We start from the raw sequence: 16401 nt of genomic DNA on the forward strand, positions 1-16401 counted from the left end.
TTGGCCAACCGCGACCTCCCCGTGGATGGCATTGAGGAGTACGCTCTTCGACCTCTCGTTTGACCGGCACTAACATGTTTGCATAGGATGCTGGGGTGCGTGATGAGCACAATTCCGTGTCGAGTTCGGTTCGATTCTCCTCTGTCGCTTGTTGAGCGTCTGCAGCACTTGCAACAAGAACGGAAAGACGCCGTCAAGAACGCGGGCGAAGTGCACCATGCTAAGGTCTACGCCGTGGAATTGTCCGTGACTCCATCCACTGCTGGCATTGCAATCTCTGCAGCGTTCGACCCACTACGCACAAACCAAGACACGGCAGGAAAGTTAGTAGCGGCTATGGTCTCGCACTTGCGCCACTGGGATCGATAACAGAACGCGTTCTTCGGTGCACGATGTAATTCAAATCACCGTTGAAGTCGAGAGCAGTACTCTTGTTGCTGCGTCGGCACTTCCAAATATCGCTGCTTTCCTGTCTGTGATTTCGTCGTTTGTGAGGGCACCACTGCTTGTGACGTGGCTTTCACATGTACTCGTGAAACATTTTGTCGCGTACGTGCATGCTGCTTCCTCCAAGCGTGCCCCAGGAAATGCCACTAGATCGGTTGGAGCCTACCACCTTGTGCACCAGCACTGGTCTTGTGGAGATTCAGTTTGGTAGTGCTTGCTGCACATTCCATTTCCCCCCGTGCAAAGCACGTATCACTTTTGCTTGGCACCGCTGCCATAGCGGCCATCGCTACGATACGTGTGTACGAATGACACCTTTTCGCGTTGTTGGTCGACAGTGGTTGCGTCCAAACAACGCTCGTTTCAATGACGATTTCCCACCGACAATAACTCCATGACTCCAATAACGACTGACAAGGGGCACTTGTCTGGGCAAGACCTTGGCTCGCGGCGCTATCCCCGCATGTCGGCGTTGCCAGGCGCAGGTCAGAGCGGTGATTCGTCGTGGTGGCTATGGTATACTCCATTTTTATTTTGACTGGTTTTCTTAATCTTGAATTGATTAAGAAATTAAATTGAATTTCGAATTCACTGGCTGTTTGTATGAGTTCGACTGCTTCCCACCCAATTTTGAGAATTTCCCGCGCATGAAGGCAGCCAGAGCAACGAGCAAAGGAGCCACCGATGCTGCGATCTTTGCCGTGAACGATACCGTTCTCGTAAAGCATGGGATTGAGATATTCGATGCTAAGGTCCTTCGCTTGGACGAAAACAGTGAGTCGCTGTCCATTCCTGCAATGGGAATGGTGTTGACGAAGTAGTGGTTGTTGGCTTGGACAGGTGATACTCCACACTACTTTGTGCACTACAGCGGTTGGCACAAGAAATGGGACGAATGGGTGTCTGCAGACCGCGTCTTAGACACGAGCCCAGAGTCTCGAGAACTTCAGAAGCAGGCCAAGTTGAACGCCAAAGAACAGGTATGTCGAGGGCTTCCACCAGTAATCTATAGCACTGTTTCGGACAAGTCCATGATCTTTCCATTTGCAGGTGAAACGTAAGGCCACAACTGCGACGATCACTTCGTCTGGTACTGGATACGCAGCGTCATTTGGGGTTTATTCTCACATGACTGGATGCAGGTGTTACCAAGAAGAAGACGAAAGTAGTAGACCCATTTGATGACGCAGTTGTCGTCAAGGACCATGCGCGGGATTTGGAAGAAGTATCGTTGCATCGCTTGGTTCTTACAACCTGACAGCACGGTTAGGTCGTACAAGAAGTCCAAGTGTCCATTCCCATCCCGATGACCCTGAAGAAGATTCTCATCGAGGACTGGAAGAAGATCACCCAAGAACAGCAATGGATCGATCTGCCCCGTGTTCCTAACGTTCACACGGTATCAATGCAAGTGTGTTTCCGGCGCACTCATATTGCATTCTCACGAAGGTTATTGCTGACTACCTTGAACACGAATCGTCTAAAGAGCACGACCTCGAGGTTAGGCTTGGCGAATGTTGCTCTTGCGAAAATTAACATATCGTAGATTACGCGCCCGATGTTGGAAGGGCTGGAAGCGTATTTTGACCGCGCATTGCCGTTGATTCTCCTCTACAGGCAAGAACGTGAGCAGCATGACGAAATTGCTGCGACTTCCAAAGTGAACGACGACAGCACGGTTGCAGTGCGTGCCGCTTCAGCCCCCTCATCGATCTACGGCGCGGAACACCTTCTTCGTCTCTTTGGTACGAGTGGAGTTATCCAATGGCGCATTCATCGTTGTTCTTAGTACGCTTACCGCTGCTTATGAGTCAAATGGGCTTGGACCTTCCCCAGTCGGACCAAACTCGCATTCAAAGCACCATGACAGCGCTCCTCAAGTTTTTGCAGAAGAATCGCCAAACGTACTTTGTTCCCCACTACATAGGTTCGTTCCCGTGCTCAACCACGCTGCATCTTAACGAGTCATGGTCTAGCATCCACGAAGTTTACATGGCGTCCATTGCCGGTGTCGGCCGCAACGGACGCTCCCACCAAGTGAAAATGAAATGTGCCATCATTATGCTTGTGGTATAATTTTCGACGAATCACATCCCTTTATCTCAATCCTAGCGCACGCTGATTGGTCTATTCCGAAAACCCCCATACCAACATGGACCAATGAGCGAGAACTGTGAAAGCGCGCGAGAACATTCATTTTCGAATTTCCGACGTGGAGACCACACCCTGATCAGAAGGCGTACCCAGTGCCGATGAGGTTGCGCACGTACAGAACTTGTCCGATCGCGAGGGAAAGCAATACGATATTGGTGAGAACGGTCCCCCACACGACTCGTGACTGCACCGTCTCCGCAGCTACAGCGCATCCATCAATGTTTCACGTGGGGTAGTCGGTAACAACGTACTGTTTCGACTGTGACGTTCGTTTTGGATGATCGAGATGAGCTCTCCTTTAAGGTCCCACACGGAGTAGCGAAAGTGACCAATTTCACGCATGACGTCCAACCCCATGTCCTCAAACGTGATAACAGGGTAATGCGCCATAATTGAGTGCGCATTGCCAGTGAGCCGTGCGGAACCACCTTCGTCCGCGACTTGGATTGAATACACAATCGATGGGTAATCTTCCGCGTTCATTGCGGCTACTCAGTTTAGTCGACGACGATCCACGGCAAGTTGAAACATGAGCATGGCACATACCTGTGACGTCGTCGGTGATATCGAAGAAGACGGTACCGCCAGTCTTTGCTCCCATTGTCTGAGTGACTTTCCCCGAAAAGGCTAGCACATGCTCGGACATTGCATTCCATCTGAAAAAGCGTTGAAACGTCACACCTCCAGCAGTGTTTCTACCATCAACGTACGTGGATGGATGCTTCAGCCCACCAGCAACAAGAGCGACGCTCAACCCCAAGTCCGCCACTGAAGCATATTCCACGGAGAAACTCATCATGATTCTGTGATTATCATGAGTGCAAAAGTTCATGCATTGTGATCGATGAGGTACCTGGTATTATCGTGGATGATGCTTTTGGAAACACCCGAAAAGACAAACTGCACCAGCCCCATCGATTGTACGTCGCCCTAGTCAAAGCCAATTGGCAAATCCAAGCATTCGTCAAGACGAAGCGTACGTTGGCAGCAGTCTCCAAGTTCAGCTCTGTATAGGTGGTTTCATCGGGCTTTTCGCGCAAAATGGTCGATACAGATGCGGGATAGCGCTACGATTTGACGATATGGAGACGAAGTCAAGCGAATGGCTTGTCAGTGGAGGTGCTTTCGTACGGTCAAGGTCCGCGAACCAATACTGGCATGGTCAAATGCGTACAAAATACTCAAGCGGCGGCTGGAAGACGCTGGGCAATGTCCATGAGTTAAAATGACCAAGAAATCATGGGAGCGTACCTGTCTTGGTGAAACAAACCGAATACAACCCCGATTCACGCACCAAAATGGACGTGTGGTTGCCCTTCGACCCCGACCACGCTTGGATCCCGCGACCCGACGGCGATGTGAGCTGCACATCGACCGCATCTGTCACAGCGGGCTCCAAGATTTCAAAGTGAAGGAAGACATCGCTGTTAACCGAGCGAGACACGACATCTTCCGTATAGCAATCCTACGACGTGCAGTCTTATTCACAGGACAACAAAGGCGAAAGGGGTCGTACTTCTTCCGTGTCGTCAAGATCAAAGACAAAGTACGAGCTCGCGTTCGCTGTGGGATGCATCACCAACAGACAAGCCCACAGGACGAGGAACCAAATGCGCCCGCGCACCTCCATCTTGCTTCGACGACACGTGTGAGCGAAAATCGAATGCAAACATTTGCGGTGGCAAACATCCGGATATTTGCTGGTCACCTGAACCACCATATCCGGAACCAACATCCACTCACCCCTATCTTCATCAAGCAAATCCGAACGACCGACGAAATGGTGGCGGCGCTGCTGTTGCCATGGGTCGGTGTGCTTGCGCTTGTAAGCTGCTTCTCGTCGGTCGGGGCTGGTTCTTCCTTTGCCTTTGACCTTGACGGGAATCAGGAGGTGGTGTGCTTCATTGCTTCGTGCTGGATCTAACAACGCTTTGCAGGAGTGCTTTCGGGAAGATATTGTGCCCCGGTCGCTACACAGTGACCTGTTTGTCCATTTTGAGCTGCTCGAGCCACGTCGTCCCACCGATGCGCTGAATGTGAAGGTCGTGTCACCATCGGGTGTGACCATCACAACTTGGACACATGCAACTGCCAACCACACGTCGTTGAACGTGCGCGAATCGGGATTGTACTCCCTCTGCTTTACGTCTGCCCGTACGCATTCTCTCATTTGAAAATGAAGGCCTTACTTTCCATGTTGTACACAGCTGGCTCGAAAGCGCAGCAACGAGTGTTGTATGTCGTGGACGTCGTGACCTACGGCACACGTTCACTTACGGTTGGCCTTCCTGCACTCGAAGGTCCATGGCCTAATCGAGGATATCCGCATTAGCGAGACCCCACTGTCATTGCGACGTTGATTCAGCAATTCCCAGACAAACCCAACCCTTCGACGTTGATGTTGGCGACCGAGCGCGTACTGCATTCAATCCGTCGCAATTCGATTTCACTCGTTGTTCGGTAGGGAGTTCCGGTCTCGATGGGTGTAGTGGAGTACTCGTTCGCTGGTATATCCGTACATGCACTCCACGAAAACACGAGGTCCGTCTTCGTGTGGCCCTCACTGGCGCTACTCGCTAATGCTGTGACTGCAACACGAAGAGTGATTGCTTCGTTTTCAGTGGACTTTGCGTCCAAACCAGGTATTGAAGTCACATTGGCCGCAATCCCTGGCAACCGAGTGGTGCATCCCCCCACGTACGTGATCTAGCCTGCCAAGTACTCTCTTGAGTTTCATTTACCAGGTGGACGTCGATGACTACCCACATCGATTCGTTCTACGACCGCGTTATCACGAATCATGGCGTCTTGGCATCCACTGGCGGCTCGCTCTTCTTTGACATCACCGACACCGTTCGAGGTGGGCTATCGAATTCGACTTTTCGTCATAACGTCGGTTCGACCAGCTGCAACTGCGGCACGCGAAACTCTGTCCAAGGAAGCGGAGGTGGACAACGCATCTCCTTCCACCGTGGCATTCACGGTAAGGCCATCGCTTGGGCATGGATCTACCATGTTGTTGGGGTCACACTGCACGTGCCGGCTAATACATGACAGATTCAAGTTGCGGAAGATGGCGAAGTACGTCTTGCAGGAGGCGCTCACGCAGGGTCGGATGCATCAGTGCCAGCGTCGTTCGTCATGCAACACCGTCGCCCAACTCTTTCCCTTGAAGACCTTGGATTACCTGTCCTTCAATTGATCGGCCGCTTTCGGTATGCTGTGTGGGATCTCAAAGGAGAGTTAGTGTCAATTGTGCAGAACGAGCGGCGCAGTCGAGACGGTACGTTCCCTCCCACCTCCATCGCCTCATATGCTTGTCCATCAATCGAATCATGCTCATGTTTCTAGCGGCGGAGAGCGTCTTGGACCGCCTCGTTATCGGCACGATCCTCACCAATGCGTTCCTGCTTGGGATTGCCGTGTTGCAAGTGGTGTATGTACGGGGGCTGCTCGGTCGAGGTTAATTGGTGTATTTCCACCAATGCAAATCGAGAAACCAGAAATACTGCGACTCAATTGGTGGATTCTATCCAGTAAACAAGCAATCGAGAACTAAAAGTTTGAAAATATATCCAATCAAACGTAGTGAAAGCACATTTAGACGAAATCATTGGTAGAAATGAGTTTACTCCTTCAATTTCATTCGCCAATCCACAAAAATCAATTACGTCTACATTATTTCTGTGAGACCGACGCGTCAAATCCACACACCGCTCGCTTCAGACCCATCTTCCGTCACGGCCGAGGCGGCCACATGGTCGTCGCCTTCGTCTCCTTCGTCAGTGTGTTCCTGTACACCGCGCAGTTTGTTCTCTTCCTCTAGACCGGTCAATACCGCCGGCGTTACTTGATCCTCTGGTGACAAGTCCAGGTCGTAAATGTGACTACACGCGTGACGTGAACAGCAAGTCGAGTTTGACGGGAGCGTACCTTGATGCACGCTTCAAGCCGGCACTTCCACGGCGCTGGAGCTGGATCACGCTATACGCGATTTTCAACGCGCCCTCTAACGTAAGCAGCCAATTCGTCTTTTCCTCCATGCTGTCGCAACACAAGACGACTTTGCGGCCTTTGTTGAGGCCAACGGCCAAAGCGTACTTTCGCCCTTCGTACAGCGTCACATTGCGCACCTACACAAGAATGAGACCATCTCTGGTATTCCGTTCATCGTGCAAAAAGGAATTGCGAACGTGCATCATGCACCAAGTATGTTGCGAGAAACCCGCCGACATCCACCACTTCCACATACGTTTGCACCGTAACACAAACGCTTCAATGAAAGCACGGCGACGACCGAGTGTAGACGCGTACCATGCCACTGACGTAGAGATGCTGCTGGGACTCGTCCGCGTAACAGTTGAGCAGATCGCCTTCGACTTTTATAAAATATCGGTTCCACGCATCCGCGTCTGCAGCGGGGACGCCATCGCCATGTTCTTGGTTGCTGGTCAGGTTGTGCGCCGAACCAGACGACGACGCGGCGTAGTGCACATGGACGTAACCCATCTTGATGGGGTTTGGACGATACGCGACGGGGGAGCTTGGATGGATCGACGCGTCCGAATTGTTGCTAGACACGTTTGACGACGAGTCCATAGCCGGCGATGAAGAAGCAGGCATCTAATACGTAGATGAGATGAACTCCCTCGATCGCCGATGCTACCATGGAAGCCGACGATGGCTGCTGGCTGAGTGGTTCTAGCGTTTCCGCTGTCGTGGCGCGCGTCAGAAGCGCAAACCATGCGTTGTACGCAACGTTGGTGTCGCAAATGAGCTTTTCATCTCGCCGTCTTGTGCTGTTGTTGGCTTTGCAGTGTAACAGAAGTCCATTTGGTTCGGAAGGCAGCGGATGCACCGACGCCACTTCGAGGATCCCACGGGGCGCCCCCGAGATGTCCTCGCTATCATAATATGACAACGTGCTTCCAGAGAGGGCGAAAAATCTATGCGGGACGTCTCGCATTAGCGCCGTGTCCACGACCAAGGCGGCGTGATCATGATCCGTACCGCCGATTCCATGTCTTCAAGTGGGCTTTCTGCTTCCGCATCCACCCGCTGAGCACAATCTACCCAAATCCCGTCAGATTACGTCACCTAAGTGGAATCGAACTTGCCTTGGGCGCATTCGCCGACGCAGTCGATGTCGCTGATTGCTCCTTGGTCGACCGATTCCGCAGGAGCGACGTCATGTTGTGTGTGACACATCCATTGTAACTACCGGATAATGACCTGTATCCGGACTTGACGACCCGTTTCCAATCTGCATTCACAAAACGTGTCCGCTTGCTAAAGGTGCGACAATGCCCTGACAACCCCAGTAACGTGGGAGAGCAACTGCCTCGCTGCGCGCCACGTCCGTCGCCCCAAGCTCACGGCGCGTGATCTAGCTTCGACGGCAGAAGTCGTGGAAAGCGTATGGAGTGGTCGAGCAGGTTGTGATGCACACGCTGTTGGGTCGCGCACGGTCGACGGCATTCTGGAAAAGGCATCATAGATTTAACGTCGTTGTCGCAATAAAACGCAACTTTGACAGGAATGCCTCCCCTGCATGTTTCGAGTGAACGCGAGGGCAGCAGTCGTGCGCGGCGTCCATGTGTAGAGTCTGGCGGATGCATCTTACTACGGCCGTCAGCGGCACTTCCAAACACACTAGTCGCTCCCCACACCCAGCATGCAAGCCACCATCACAGAGCATCGGTACAGTGTTATCGACAATGAAGCGCAAGTTACTTCTTGAACGAGAGAGCCGTGCCGTGTTGGGTGAGCGCCGCCGCGAGGGCAGCCGACCCATTCACTTGCTTGACAAACTCTTCGACAGACACGCTCGTCTTGTCTGCGGGGGCGCCATAAGCCACGGCATGCGTGGGGTGGGGCAAGAGCGTGGGAAACGCATGACCAACCACCGACGCTTCCGAGGACCACGACGCAGGATAGGCTTGGTGGCGACGACTCGACGCTTTCCTACTCATGGCGTTGCTCAGTTTCGATGCGATCTCTTGCACAACGTACGAAACGCGGACAGCAGCAGGGGGCACCACCACGCCTTGGAACGCAGGAGTGACACCGACAGCGGGGTCCCATACCACGCCGTGCGCAGCGGAGAGCGACGCTTGTTGAGAGCCCCGGAAGGCCGCGTTGGCTGCATGTCACGTTAAGGTCGATCAAAACAGCAAAATAGGTCGAAACGACATGAAAAAAGACGAAACGCACCTCCAAACACCAAGGTGGATTTGCCGTCGGCAGCGACGACTTCGGCGGCGATCGTGGCGGGGGCGCCCGTGTCGACAGCACCGTCCAGTTCCGCCTTGAGAGAGAGAACGTTCTGGAGCAACGAATCCAACGACACGCCATCGCCACGGACCACGAGCTTGGCTTGGGTGAACCCATCGACGTTCGTGTCGATGTTGTACACAAACGCCGACTGATCCTTGTCCTTGGATGATTTCCACACGACCAAGACGGGGCGAGGCTGCCATCATGTGTTGATGAGGCGTGGACAACTATCATTGCATGTGCCATCGACGTACTGTGTGCGGGTCTTTCAAGGTTGGAACTTTCGTCAGGAGGTTGGCCAAAGCGTGAGCGAGGCGAGGTGTGTCCGACACCACACGAATCTGCACGACGATAAGATTGGACATAGTAAGACATACGTACGGGAGTGCGAAGGGTCGCGTGCGCGCCGATTGCTCCATCTGAGATGTACATGTCTGGCGAGTGCGAGAGCTGATTCGTCACGTCGTTCCTGACCACGATTCTCAACACACATTGTAGTGGTAAAAGCGGTTTACCAAAGGTCGAGAAACTTGCCGGTGGACCAGTTCTCGGCAGCGACAGCAGGCGACGCAGCGTTGGGCACGGGTGCAGCAATAGCGGCGGCGGCAGCCAAGTTGCCCAACTCCCGGTTGCGGTAGCAGTTGTGAAGCGGGGTGATGTCATCGTCAGCGAGACTCCAGTTCACCTCAAAGTTGTTAGCTTCCGTTTCTTCAGGAAAAGCACCGATGAAGTGGCGTGGGACCTTGATCTCCGGTTCCAACTGCGACGCGAACGACGGAGTCGGAGGAGGAGTGCTGCTCATGGCACGCACTGCGGCAATCTACGGATGGAGCGATTCACAAAGACGTCTATTCTCATATGTGACGGTCATGTCACCTACGCGAGTGGAGCGGGAGGCGGCAGCGACAGCTGCGCGGCGAAGGACGGCGGCAGCTTGCATGCTTCAAAAAATGTCTGGCAGGCAACCACCACCTCGGAGTCTCCTATCCGGCACGACGATTTGTCCGGATAATGAATTTTGCAATTGTACTTACAGTGGTCAATTGCTCGACCGACCGTCCGGATAGTTCATCATATTCCAGGGGTGTGTTTGCTCTTCCAATGTATATTTTTCATTTTGAAAACTATTCACTATTTCATTGCCGACGCACTATCGGTACCATTTTCGACTTTGCTCTCCGCGGAGTACGCGGTTCCAGCAGCTTAATCCGCTCCGTCGACGGAGTCCAGGTGCGCTGTCGTGCCCACTCCTTTGGCCACGTCGCAATCCCAACTTTTACAAGGAATTTCTGCTCTAGTCGATAAACGCATCATATCTTTTGCAGTCACTCGTGTGCGAGTTGGTCTAATCTCACGAACAATTGTTTGAAAAATTTCGTGTTCGCTCACAATCGATGCAACTTGTATCCTAGTAACCCAGACATGTTAGGCTGTTTTGGAGAATGAAGAATGAATAGGCTTGCGGCCATGAACCCAAAATCCTACAACAGACCAATGAAGTTGAAGGATGTAATGTCAGAAGTAAAATATAATCACTCTCCAGGTTATTAAGACACTAGAAACAAATAGAATCTAGAGAGTATTTTATCAACCGTCAAGGACTATAAATATTTAGGATGCTAATTGACCAGCACTCTTAACTTTGATTGACCATTTCATAAAGCGTATTGCGTTTGAAGGAATGAGCATAAATACATTGTATTCGGAAGAATACGTTGACTGTGAGTAGGAGAACAATCTTTAATAAAATTCATGCACAAACTCTCAAACTGCAAAAAATGTCGGTCGATGCGCTCGTTCACTGCTTTTACTACCTCATTTTTGTATCGATTGCTAGCGGGACGAGATGGACGGTTTCCAGACTCTGATTGGCAAAATAAATTAGTATGTCGTGTTCCTTGCAATAAGCTGAATCGACTGGCAGTGTTCTTGTGAATTGCATTATTAATTTTCGTTTGAAACCGTCTATGCCAAATCCAATACAAAAACCGAGCCAAGTTTGACGGACGAGCAAACGGTGCCGCTATACCAACACCTCATCAAGGTCAGCGTGGACGGCCAACTTACCCGCGAAAATGTTCATACTGTGTGCAACACGTATGACGCCTAACGCTTAACGGGTTGCGTACTTACAAGCGTGGTGACGACACCAAGTCGTTGAATGGTGTGGCGAACGTCACGTCGTGTTTACAGTGCGTCACCGGCAGATGCACCAAGTATGAGCCATAAGAAATCGAGCAGCGAATCAAGAGCGTACCGTTGCACAAGCACCAAACGTACCGATCTCTAGCTGCGGCGACTGGTGTCTCTGCGTTCGTCCTGTGGACATTAGTCAAGAAGAAATGGATGGCAAGATGGTCAAGTTGGACAATGCCGCACCTTACTGCCGAACAGACGTTGGACCTCCACAACATTTTGTGCCAAATCCCGCTGAATGCACTAGATGGCCATTTCAAAGACATGGCCAATGTGGTGCATTTGGACGAGAAATGGTTTTGCTTTACCAAGCTCCGTTGTCGCTTCCTTTGGTACGACGAAACCATCTTGCCTTGGTATATCTAGTCCAAGTCACACATCATCAAGGTGAAGTATTTGGTTGCCGCCGCTGGGCCGCCGCCAAGATGGGACGGTAAGGTTGGCTGCTGCAAAATTATGAAGCGAATGACTGCCAGCCGAAGCAACGTCAACAGGACGGCCGGAGCGGAGGTGGTGCGGAGCATCACTGTGACGCGCGATGTTTACCACCGGCTACTTAGCGACAATATGCGATCAAGGAAATACGGCCAACGGCAAATGCAAGAGCTTACCTGCAACAAGACAACGCGTCCCTCATATTTCGCCCGAAGATGCTACACTTGCTGCTACCGCGATTCTGGTGGCTGAGACATTCGAAAGTGGAATTAACCATCAAGGTCCCTGGATCCAAGCGATTATACTTTGGGTTTTTAACTCTTTCAAGCTATGTAACAATCTGTGGAGTGTCAGACGATGCCACGATGAAGACTGCGTTCGATCAGCTGGTGCCGTCGACGCTGGAGAAGTCATTCTCTACCTTGTGTCGTGTTATGAACATTGTCATTGAATGCGGAGTTGACAATAGGTCTAAACTCCCTCGCAGTACATTGAGCTATGAGGGTGAGTTAGCATTAGAAATGATGAGCTTGAGGCTTAAGAAAGTGCAAACTTTAGAAGATATTGCAGATTTGTTGTGCCACTGGAGGATGAACGATTACTCTATTTTACTTAGATTCTGTTTCTAAATCTTCCTATACTATTGAACTTTTGCTCGCAATTGTTCAAAAGCAGACGTAGTAATAGCTATTTTGCGCTTTCTGAGGATTCCGACGAAATCTGATAAAAAATACTCCATGCCAATCAAAGGCACGTGAAATGTATCACATGCTATGAGCTGCAACTGCTCATCAATCGGATTGCTGATGGACACTTCCACTAGATAGCGACGGAAATCATGAAAAACCGATGTGTCGATGTATGCGTCGAATCAAACGATCAGCGCATGAACCATTCTTGATTGGCAGGAACAACATGACCTCGTCGAATCGAATCACGATGGGCAGTTGCGCCAATTGGCTAACAGTCCACGAGGGCATCGAGGGGCCAAGGCCAATTTCTAAAATCAATAATACATTTGCACAAGCAAAATAATAATGCTTGAACTGACTGGACCTCTACAATTGCATTCAACTTGAAATATTGAATTACACAAGAAATTAAACACAAGAAGCCGCGATGCTATTCGTCATTCTCACTCACACCCATGCCGACGCAGTCGCTTGAAGCCGACAAGTCATCTTCACTAGAAGTTTCGCTATCGAAGTCTTTAAAACAGCTTGCTTCCGCCAAAGTTTCTGCCTCTCGAAGAGAGCTATCCAGCATAAGCAGTTTTGCCGTAAATGCTGCACTGTAAATTACCTTAGTGTCCAATTCATAAAACACCCGATCAAGACGATCGCGGACCCCCGCAAACGTAGTAGTACATGTAGAAGTGTAAGCTCGACCAACTGTGCCCTTCACATTGGCCCACACCATCTCAATCGGTTGTAGGTCAGAAAACCCTGGAGCCGAGAACACCACATGATGTCCACGAGTCCGTGCCATTTCGACAACGACAGGTGGGATGTGCTCCTCGATATGCTTCTTCAAGGCTGCCCAGATCATCGCCTTGAGATCAGTAGAAGACGCACCAAGAACCTTGAACTTCACACATTCTTGATAGAGATCGTCCTTCTTCCAATTGCCCTTGGGAGTGTCGAACGGCCGCCCCTTGTGATATTTGGGGTTGTCCATGACAAAGACTGCCGATGCCCATCCAAGGTTCTCAACTTCATCGAGCAGCTTCTCAAACCAGTCGACAAAGTATGCATGGTTGAACATTGAATGGTAGTCTTTCACTGTCTTCCCGTTCTTCTTTCCACCAACAAAAATGTCCAGTCCCTCATCAATGATTCCAGCGATAAGGCAAAATCGGCGTCCTTTGTATTTTGGCCTCGTTGTGCTGTGCTCGGGGTCGTACAGACTGTCCTCATGACGAGTGTAGTGATGTTGAATGAAACTTTCGTCAAGGTGCACCACGGGTCGTCGAGGACGCATTACCCCTGTTGGCACCATCATGCTGAAGTAAGCGTCCCATGCCATCTCATCCGCCTTGGTCATCCTGAACTCAGTTCTCCCCGCGCGCTTCCCACGAGCGTACCCCTCATTCGACAAGAAGACTTGGACAGCACGAAAACCAGCGGAGTAGTCATTTGGCCGGGTGGCACCCACGAAGACGACGTTGTGGTCAATGAGGAGCGCCAAGACGTCCCAGGCGACAGTCCTGGTACGGGTGACCCAGCGGTCTCGAATAAACGTCCTCACAAGAGAACGGACCGAGGCTGACGTAGGAACGCGCGACGGATGGTTCTTCGTGTTCAAAGGTGGGTCGGCCTCAAACAAACTGCCCCTACCGAGGAACTCGCAAAGGACTCCCTTTACGGTTTTGTTGGAGCGTAAAAGTAAGCGAGAGATGGTACCAGTAACGTCGCTTCTCCGTTCTTCACGGAGTGTGGCTTGAAGCCACAGTATGTCCATCTTCTCATCCATAGTCAAGCTGCGCCTGCGGCGCAGCTCTACTAAGGCTTTGATTTGGGCTATTGTCGCCGGGTCCATTGCAAAGGGTGCAATTATGTTTTTGCGCAATAACTACGTCAATTTTCGTCGGATTGCCCTGAAAATAGTGGGAAATGACGGGGCCTATCAAGACCGTCATTTAGCCGCCGATTTGACGAAAACCAGGCAAGACGTGAGTGAATTATGGCGAAAAAGCCGTAATTATATGAAATTGACCACCAAGTATGTGTAAAAGGCACACTACAATATAGAGGTTTTAGTTTGCTGAATATTTTTATTATATTTCTCCTTCCCTTTATATTGGTATTGACAAGGATTTGTCTTTTATAGGCCTAATTTAGTTTAATTTGTATTGTTTTTTCATTCTATTGCGCAGGACATTCCTTTACAGAGTCTTTTCATGACGGAGTTTTTTTCTTCGAGTTCTTGTGAATCGAATGCATATAAAATTGTAAAAATCAACCAATCATGTTACATCAATCCTCTGCTGGGCCCTTCGCGCCCTCGCGGAATGTAAACTATTTATCGTTTGGACAAGTTCATTTAATTCATTTAAATGAGTGGGGCTCCCTATAGTGATGTCGACATGGAAAATATAGTAGATTGCCGAGAATTGACCACGCGCACAAATTGTTCTGGACCGCGCCCCTGCAGTAGGAGTTTGTCGGTCGTTGAACGACAGCACCGATCAAAACAAATCGCCCACATTAAAGTTGGCAAACTTGACACGCGTTTCTTGCCACGTCGTCCTCTTGCTTGCCGTCGCAGCTTGCCGCTACATGAGTACACGTATCGGTGCAACGTGTCCATGGCGATCTTGAGGCTCACCATACCTGGTTCCCATAGCGCCATGCAAATCTGTTCTGATCTTGCAAACTTTTCATCCAAGAACACACAGTTCATCGCGGAGTCGAACATAACTTTGCCCGAGGATACCAGGGTGAATAAGAGTGCGTATTCTTTTCGAGATTCAATGTTTGCGTCGGTCATTAAAGGTTTTAGCAACGAGCGCCTACAAACAAGGACGCTGGGAGTCGTGCAAGGTCGATTTAGGCATTTACCATGGTTTGTGTGTCCATATTCTTCATTGGGGACAGCATGGACACCCGTTCTTGTAACTCTTGACTATCCGCTTTCTTTTATGGAGTGGTTGTTATGAAAGGTCGCTTCGCTTGGTCACGAGCCATACAAGTTGGATGCTCGTTTCTGATACATTGAACTGTATAGCATGTTGTTCGATGTCAGCACAAGGAGTCTTGCCATTTTGCCATGCAAGAACAGAACGGTGTCGATTGCAATATTCTCAACTTCTTGAAGGGGGCGAAGCGTCATGTTCGGCTAGATATACTTTTACTTTGTTCCATTGAAAATTTTGCATTGACATTAATTGCTCTTTGTTGTGCTTTCGAGCTCCGTTCGGCCGCCTTTCCATTTAGAAATGCCTTATCAGTGGTCGATCTCATCGACCGACCTTTCGGATAATTCATCAAATTCCAGAGATCACAATCTTCGGTGCTTTTGCAGTGAATATTTTTCATTTTGAAAATTTCTGACTGTTAGAGGAATTACTCATCTCGTAGTCACCTAAGAAGCAATCGTCGCAACTGTCGCCATCACTTTCGATTTCGCTATCCGAGGAGAAAGGAGTTCCAGCCGCATCGTCTGCTTCGTCGACAGAATCCAGGTACGCGGCCATTTCCACCACTCTGCGATCTGTATGGTCGATGCAGTCAATAATCACGCTGCTCGGTAGGCGGTCAAATTCATGATCAAGCCGCTCATGCACGTCAGAGAACGTTGTCGAGGAATCGTACAACCGCCCAACAGTGCCCTTGACGTAGGCCCAAATTATTTCGATAAGTTGCAGGTCACTATGTTACGGCGGCGTTAAGACGACGTGATGGCCGCGATCCATGGCCATCTGCACGATGGCAGGTACGATGTTGGCTGCGATGTGGACTTTAACTTGGCCCATAAAGTTGAACGATATCGACCTGTGATATTGTCTCACACAATCAATTATTCTTAAGTATTTTGTATTGATGTATGCATCACTTCTCTCAATATTTGTTCCGTTTCTTCCTGAGCGAGTCATACAATTTGGACATAAACTACAGGGCAGCGTTTTCGCTGATGGCAAGCCAATGTTACATGTTATCACGAGGAGTGTTAGTGCATATTGTGGGAGCAGTCTACGGTTTTTCACATCCATTTGCGCGAAGTTGGCGTACATTGATATTCAAAACAGCGCACTAGGAATTTCTTTTGTTGTGAGTGAACCTCAGATCAATGAGGAAGGGAGAATGTACGTTTTAACTTAATGTTTGAGCGAAGTTGTCTTCTTGGTGCGATAAGATGAAAACAATTTCGCTCAGGTGTGATGTTCAAGACGTT

At 50.2% G+C, this 16401-nt stretch overlaps 7 protein-coding genes across 21 annotated transcripts; 3 read left to right on the forward strand and 4 right to left on the reverse strand.

Annotated features, from left to right (window-relative positions):
• Positions 1 to 102: 102 nt before the first annotated feature.
• Positions 103 to 369, forward strand: H310_13907 (hypothetical protein; the record flags this gene model as incomplete). The annotated part of the gene is made up of 1 exon (XM_008881557.1): positions 103 to 369. One exon carries the CDS (start codon positions 103 to 105, stop codon positions 367 to 369), a length of 267 nt encoding a protein of 88 aa, XP_008879779.1.
• A 719-nt stretch (positions 370 to 1088) lies between these two features.
• Positions 1089 to 3147, forward strand: H310_13908. 2 transcript variants are annotated; one of them, XM_008881558.1, is made up of 10 exons: positions 1089 to 1221; positions 1288 to 1427; positions 1498 to 1537; positions 1590 to 1672; positions 1718 to 1846; positions 1897 to 1947; positions 1994 to 2192; positions 2237 to 2374; positions 2424 to 2517; positions 2560 to 3147. In XM_008881558.1, exons 1-9 carry the CDS (start codon positions 1095 to 1097, stop codon positions 2486 to 2488), a joined length of 972 nt encoding a protein of 323 aa, XP_008879780.1. In that variant the 5' UTR covers positions 1089 to 1094; the 3' UTR covers positions 2489 to 2517; positions 2560 to 3147. The 2 variants fall into 2 exon arrangements, with proteins under 2 accessions (XP_008879780.1, XP_008879781.1); XM_008881559.1 differs by having other exon boundaries at positions 2424 to 3147.
• Positions 2497 to 4254, reverse strand: H310_13909 (hypothetical protein). Of its 5 annotated transcripts, XM_008881560.1 has the most exons (9): positions 4118 to 4254; positions 3853 to 4066; positions 3733 to 3803; positions 3582 to 3668; positions 3455 to 3531; positions 3312 to 3404; positions 3148 to 3257; positions 2853 to 3089; positions 2497 to 2802 (listed from the first exon to the last, which is right to left on the reverse strand). In XM_008881560.1, exons 1-9 carry the CDS (start codon positions 4229 to 4231, stop codon positions 2678 to 2680), a joined length of 1128 nt encoding a protein of 375 aa, XP_008879782.1. In that variant the 5' UTR covers positions 4232 to 4254; the 3' UTR covers positions 2497 to 2677. The 5 variants fall into 5 exon arrangements, with proteins under 5 accessions (XP_008879782.1, XP_008879785.1, XP_008879786.1 ...); XM_008881563.1 differs by having other exon boundaries at positions 2497 to 3089; XM_008881564.1 differs by having other exon boundaries at positions 2853 to 3257.
• A 34-nt stretch (positions 4255 to 4288) lies between these two features.
• H310_13910 (hypothetical protein) lies at positions 4289 to 6190 on the forward strand. Of its 9 annotated transcripts, XM_008881566.1 has the most exons (10): positions 4289 to 4492; positions 4539 to 4755; positions 4809 to 4879; positions 4934 to 5017; positions 5066 to 5142; positions 5203 to 5298; positions 5346 to 5461; positions 5508 to 5584; positions 5659 to 5884; positions 5953 to 6190. In XM_008881566.1, exons 1-10 carry the CDS (start codon positions 4382 to 4384, stop codon positions 6066 to 6068), a joined length of 1191 nt encoding a protein of 396 aa, XP_008879788.1. In that variant the 5' UTR covers positions 4289 to 4381; the 3' UTR covers positions 6069 to 6190. The 9 variants fall into 9 exon arrangements, with proteins under 9 accessions (XP_008879788.1, XP_008879795.1, XP_008879791.1 ...); XM_008881573.1 differs by having other exon boundaries at positions 4539 to 4879; XM_008881569.1 differs by having other exon boundaries at positions 5346 to 5584.
• A 22-nt stretch (positions 6191 to 6212) lies between these two features.
• H310_13911 lies at positions 6213 to 7811 on the reverse strand. 2 transcript variants are annotated; one of them, XM_008881575.1, is made up of 6 exons: positions 7719 to 7811; positions 7612 to 7670; positions 7268 to 7547; positions 6916 to 7224; positions 6535 to 6734; positions 6213 to 6488 (listed from the first exon to the last, which is right to left on the reverse strand). In XM_008881575.1, the coding sequence occupies exons 1-6, from the start codon at positions 7791 to 7793 to the stop codon at positions 6302 to 6304; spliced, it is 1110 nt and encodes a 369-aa protein (XP_008879797.1). In that variant the 5' UTR covers positions 7794 to 7811; the 3' UTR covers positions 6213 to 6301. The 2 variants fall into 2 exon arrangements, with proteins under 2 accessions (XP_008879797.1, XP_008879796.1); XM_008881574.1 differs by having other exon boundaries at positions 6213 to 6734.
• Positions 7812 to 8330: 519 nt separating this feature from the next.
• On the reverse strand, positions 8331 to 9817 carry H310_13912 (hypothetical protein; the record flags this gene model as incomplete). The annotated part of the gene is made up of 7 exons (XM_008881576.1): positions 8331 to 8565; positions 8614 to 8743; positions 8815 to 9073; positions 9132 to 9218; positions 9259 to 9346; positions 9393 to 9697; positions 9758 to 9817. The coding sequence occupies 7 exons, from the start codon at positions 9815 to 9817 to the stop codon at positions 8331 to 8333; spliced, it is 1164 nt and encodes a 387-aa protein (XP_008879798.1).
• A 2813-nt stretch (positions 9818 to 12630) lies between these two features.
• Positions 12631 to 14046, reverse strand: H310_13913 (hypothetical protein; the record flags this gene model as incomplete). The annotated part of the gene is made up of 1 exon (XM_008881577.1): positions 12631 to 14046. The coding sequence occupies one exon, from the start codon at positions 14044 to 14046 to the stop codon at positions 12631 to 12633; it is 1416 nt and encodes a 471-aa protein (XP_008879799.1).
• Between the last annotated feature and the right edge of the window lie 2355 nt (positions 14047 to 16401).

Source organism: Aphanomyces invadans (genome assembly GCF_000520115.1).
Source record: "Aphanomyces invadans strain NJM9701 unplaced genomic scaffold supercont1.58, whole genome shotgun sequence".
Classification (NCBI taxonomy): domain Eukaryota; phylum Oomycota; class Saprolegniomycetes; order Saprolegniales; family Verrucalvaceae; genus Aphanomyces; species Aphanomyces invadans.

Bases quoted from the DNA above. Each gene is read 5' to 3' on its own strand.
- H310_13908 (XM_008881559.1), top strand. From the start codon at position 1,095: ATGAAGGCAGCCAGAGCAACGAGCAAAGGAGCCACCGATGCTGCGATC. The intron at 1,428-1,497 runs GTATGTCGAGGG...TTCCATTTGCAG, and splicing joins AGTTGAACGCCAAAGAACAG to GTGAAACGTAAGGCCACAAC. The intron at 1,538-1,589 runs GTACTGGATACG...GACTGGATGCAG, and splicing joins TGCGACGATCACTTCGTCTG to GTGTTACCAAGAAGAAGACG.
- H310_13909 (XM_008881561.1), bottom strand. From the start codon at position 4,231: ATGGAGGTGCGCGGGCGCATTTGGTTCCTCGTCCTGTGGGCTTGTCTG. The intron at 3,405-3,454 runs GTACCTCATCGA...TGATAATCACAG, and splicing joins ATCATCCACGATAATACCAG to AATCATGATGAGTTTCTCCG. The intron at 3,090-3,147 runs GTATGTGCCATG...TAAACTGAGTAG, and splicing joins TATCACCGACGACGTCACAG to CCGCAATGAACGCGGAAGAT.
- H310_13910 (XM_008881566.1), top strand. From the start codon at position 4,382: ATGGTGGCGGCGCTGCTGTTGCCATGGGTCGGTGTGCTTGCGCTTGTA. The intron at 4,880-4,933 runs GTTGGCCTTCCT...TATCCGCATTAG, and splicing joins ACGGCACACGTTCACTTACG to CGAGACCCCACTGTCATTGC. The intron at 5,299-5,345 runs GTACGTGATCTA...TTCATTTACCAG, and splicing joins CGAGTGGTGCATCCCCCCAC to GTGGACGTCGATGACTACCC.
- H310_13911 (XM_008881575.1), bottom strand. From the start codon at position 7,793: ATGACGTCGCTCCTGCGGAATCGGTCGACCAAGGAGCAATCAGCGACA. The intron at 7,225-7,267 runs GTAGCATCGGCG...TCTACGTATTAG, and splicing joins AGCCATCGTCGGCTTCCATG to ATGCCTGCTTCTTCATCGCC. The intron at 6,489-6,534 runs GTACGCTCCCGT...TCACGCGTGTAG, and splicing joins GGCTTGAAGCGTGCATCAAG to TCACATTTACGACCTGGACT.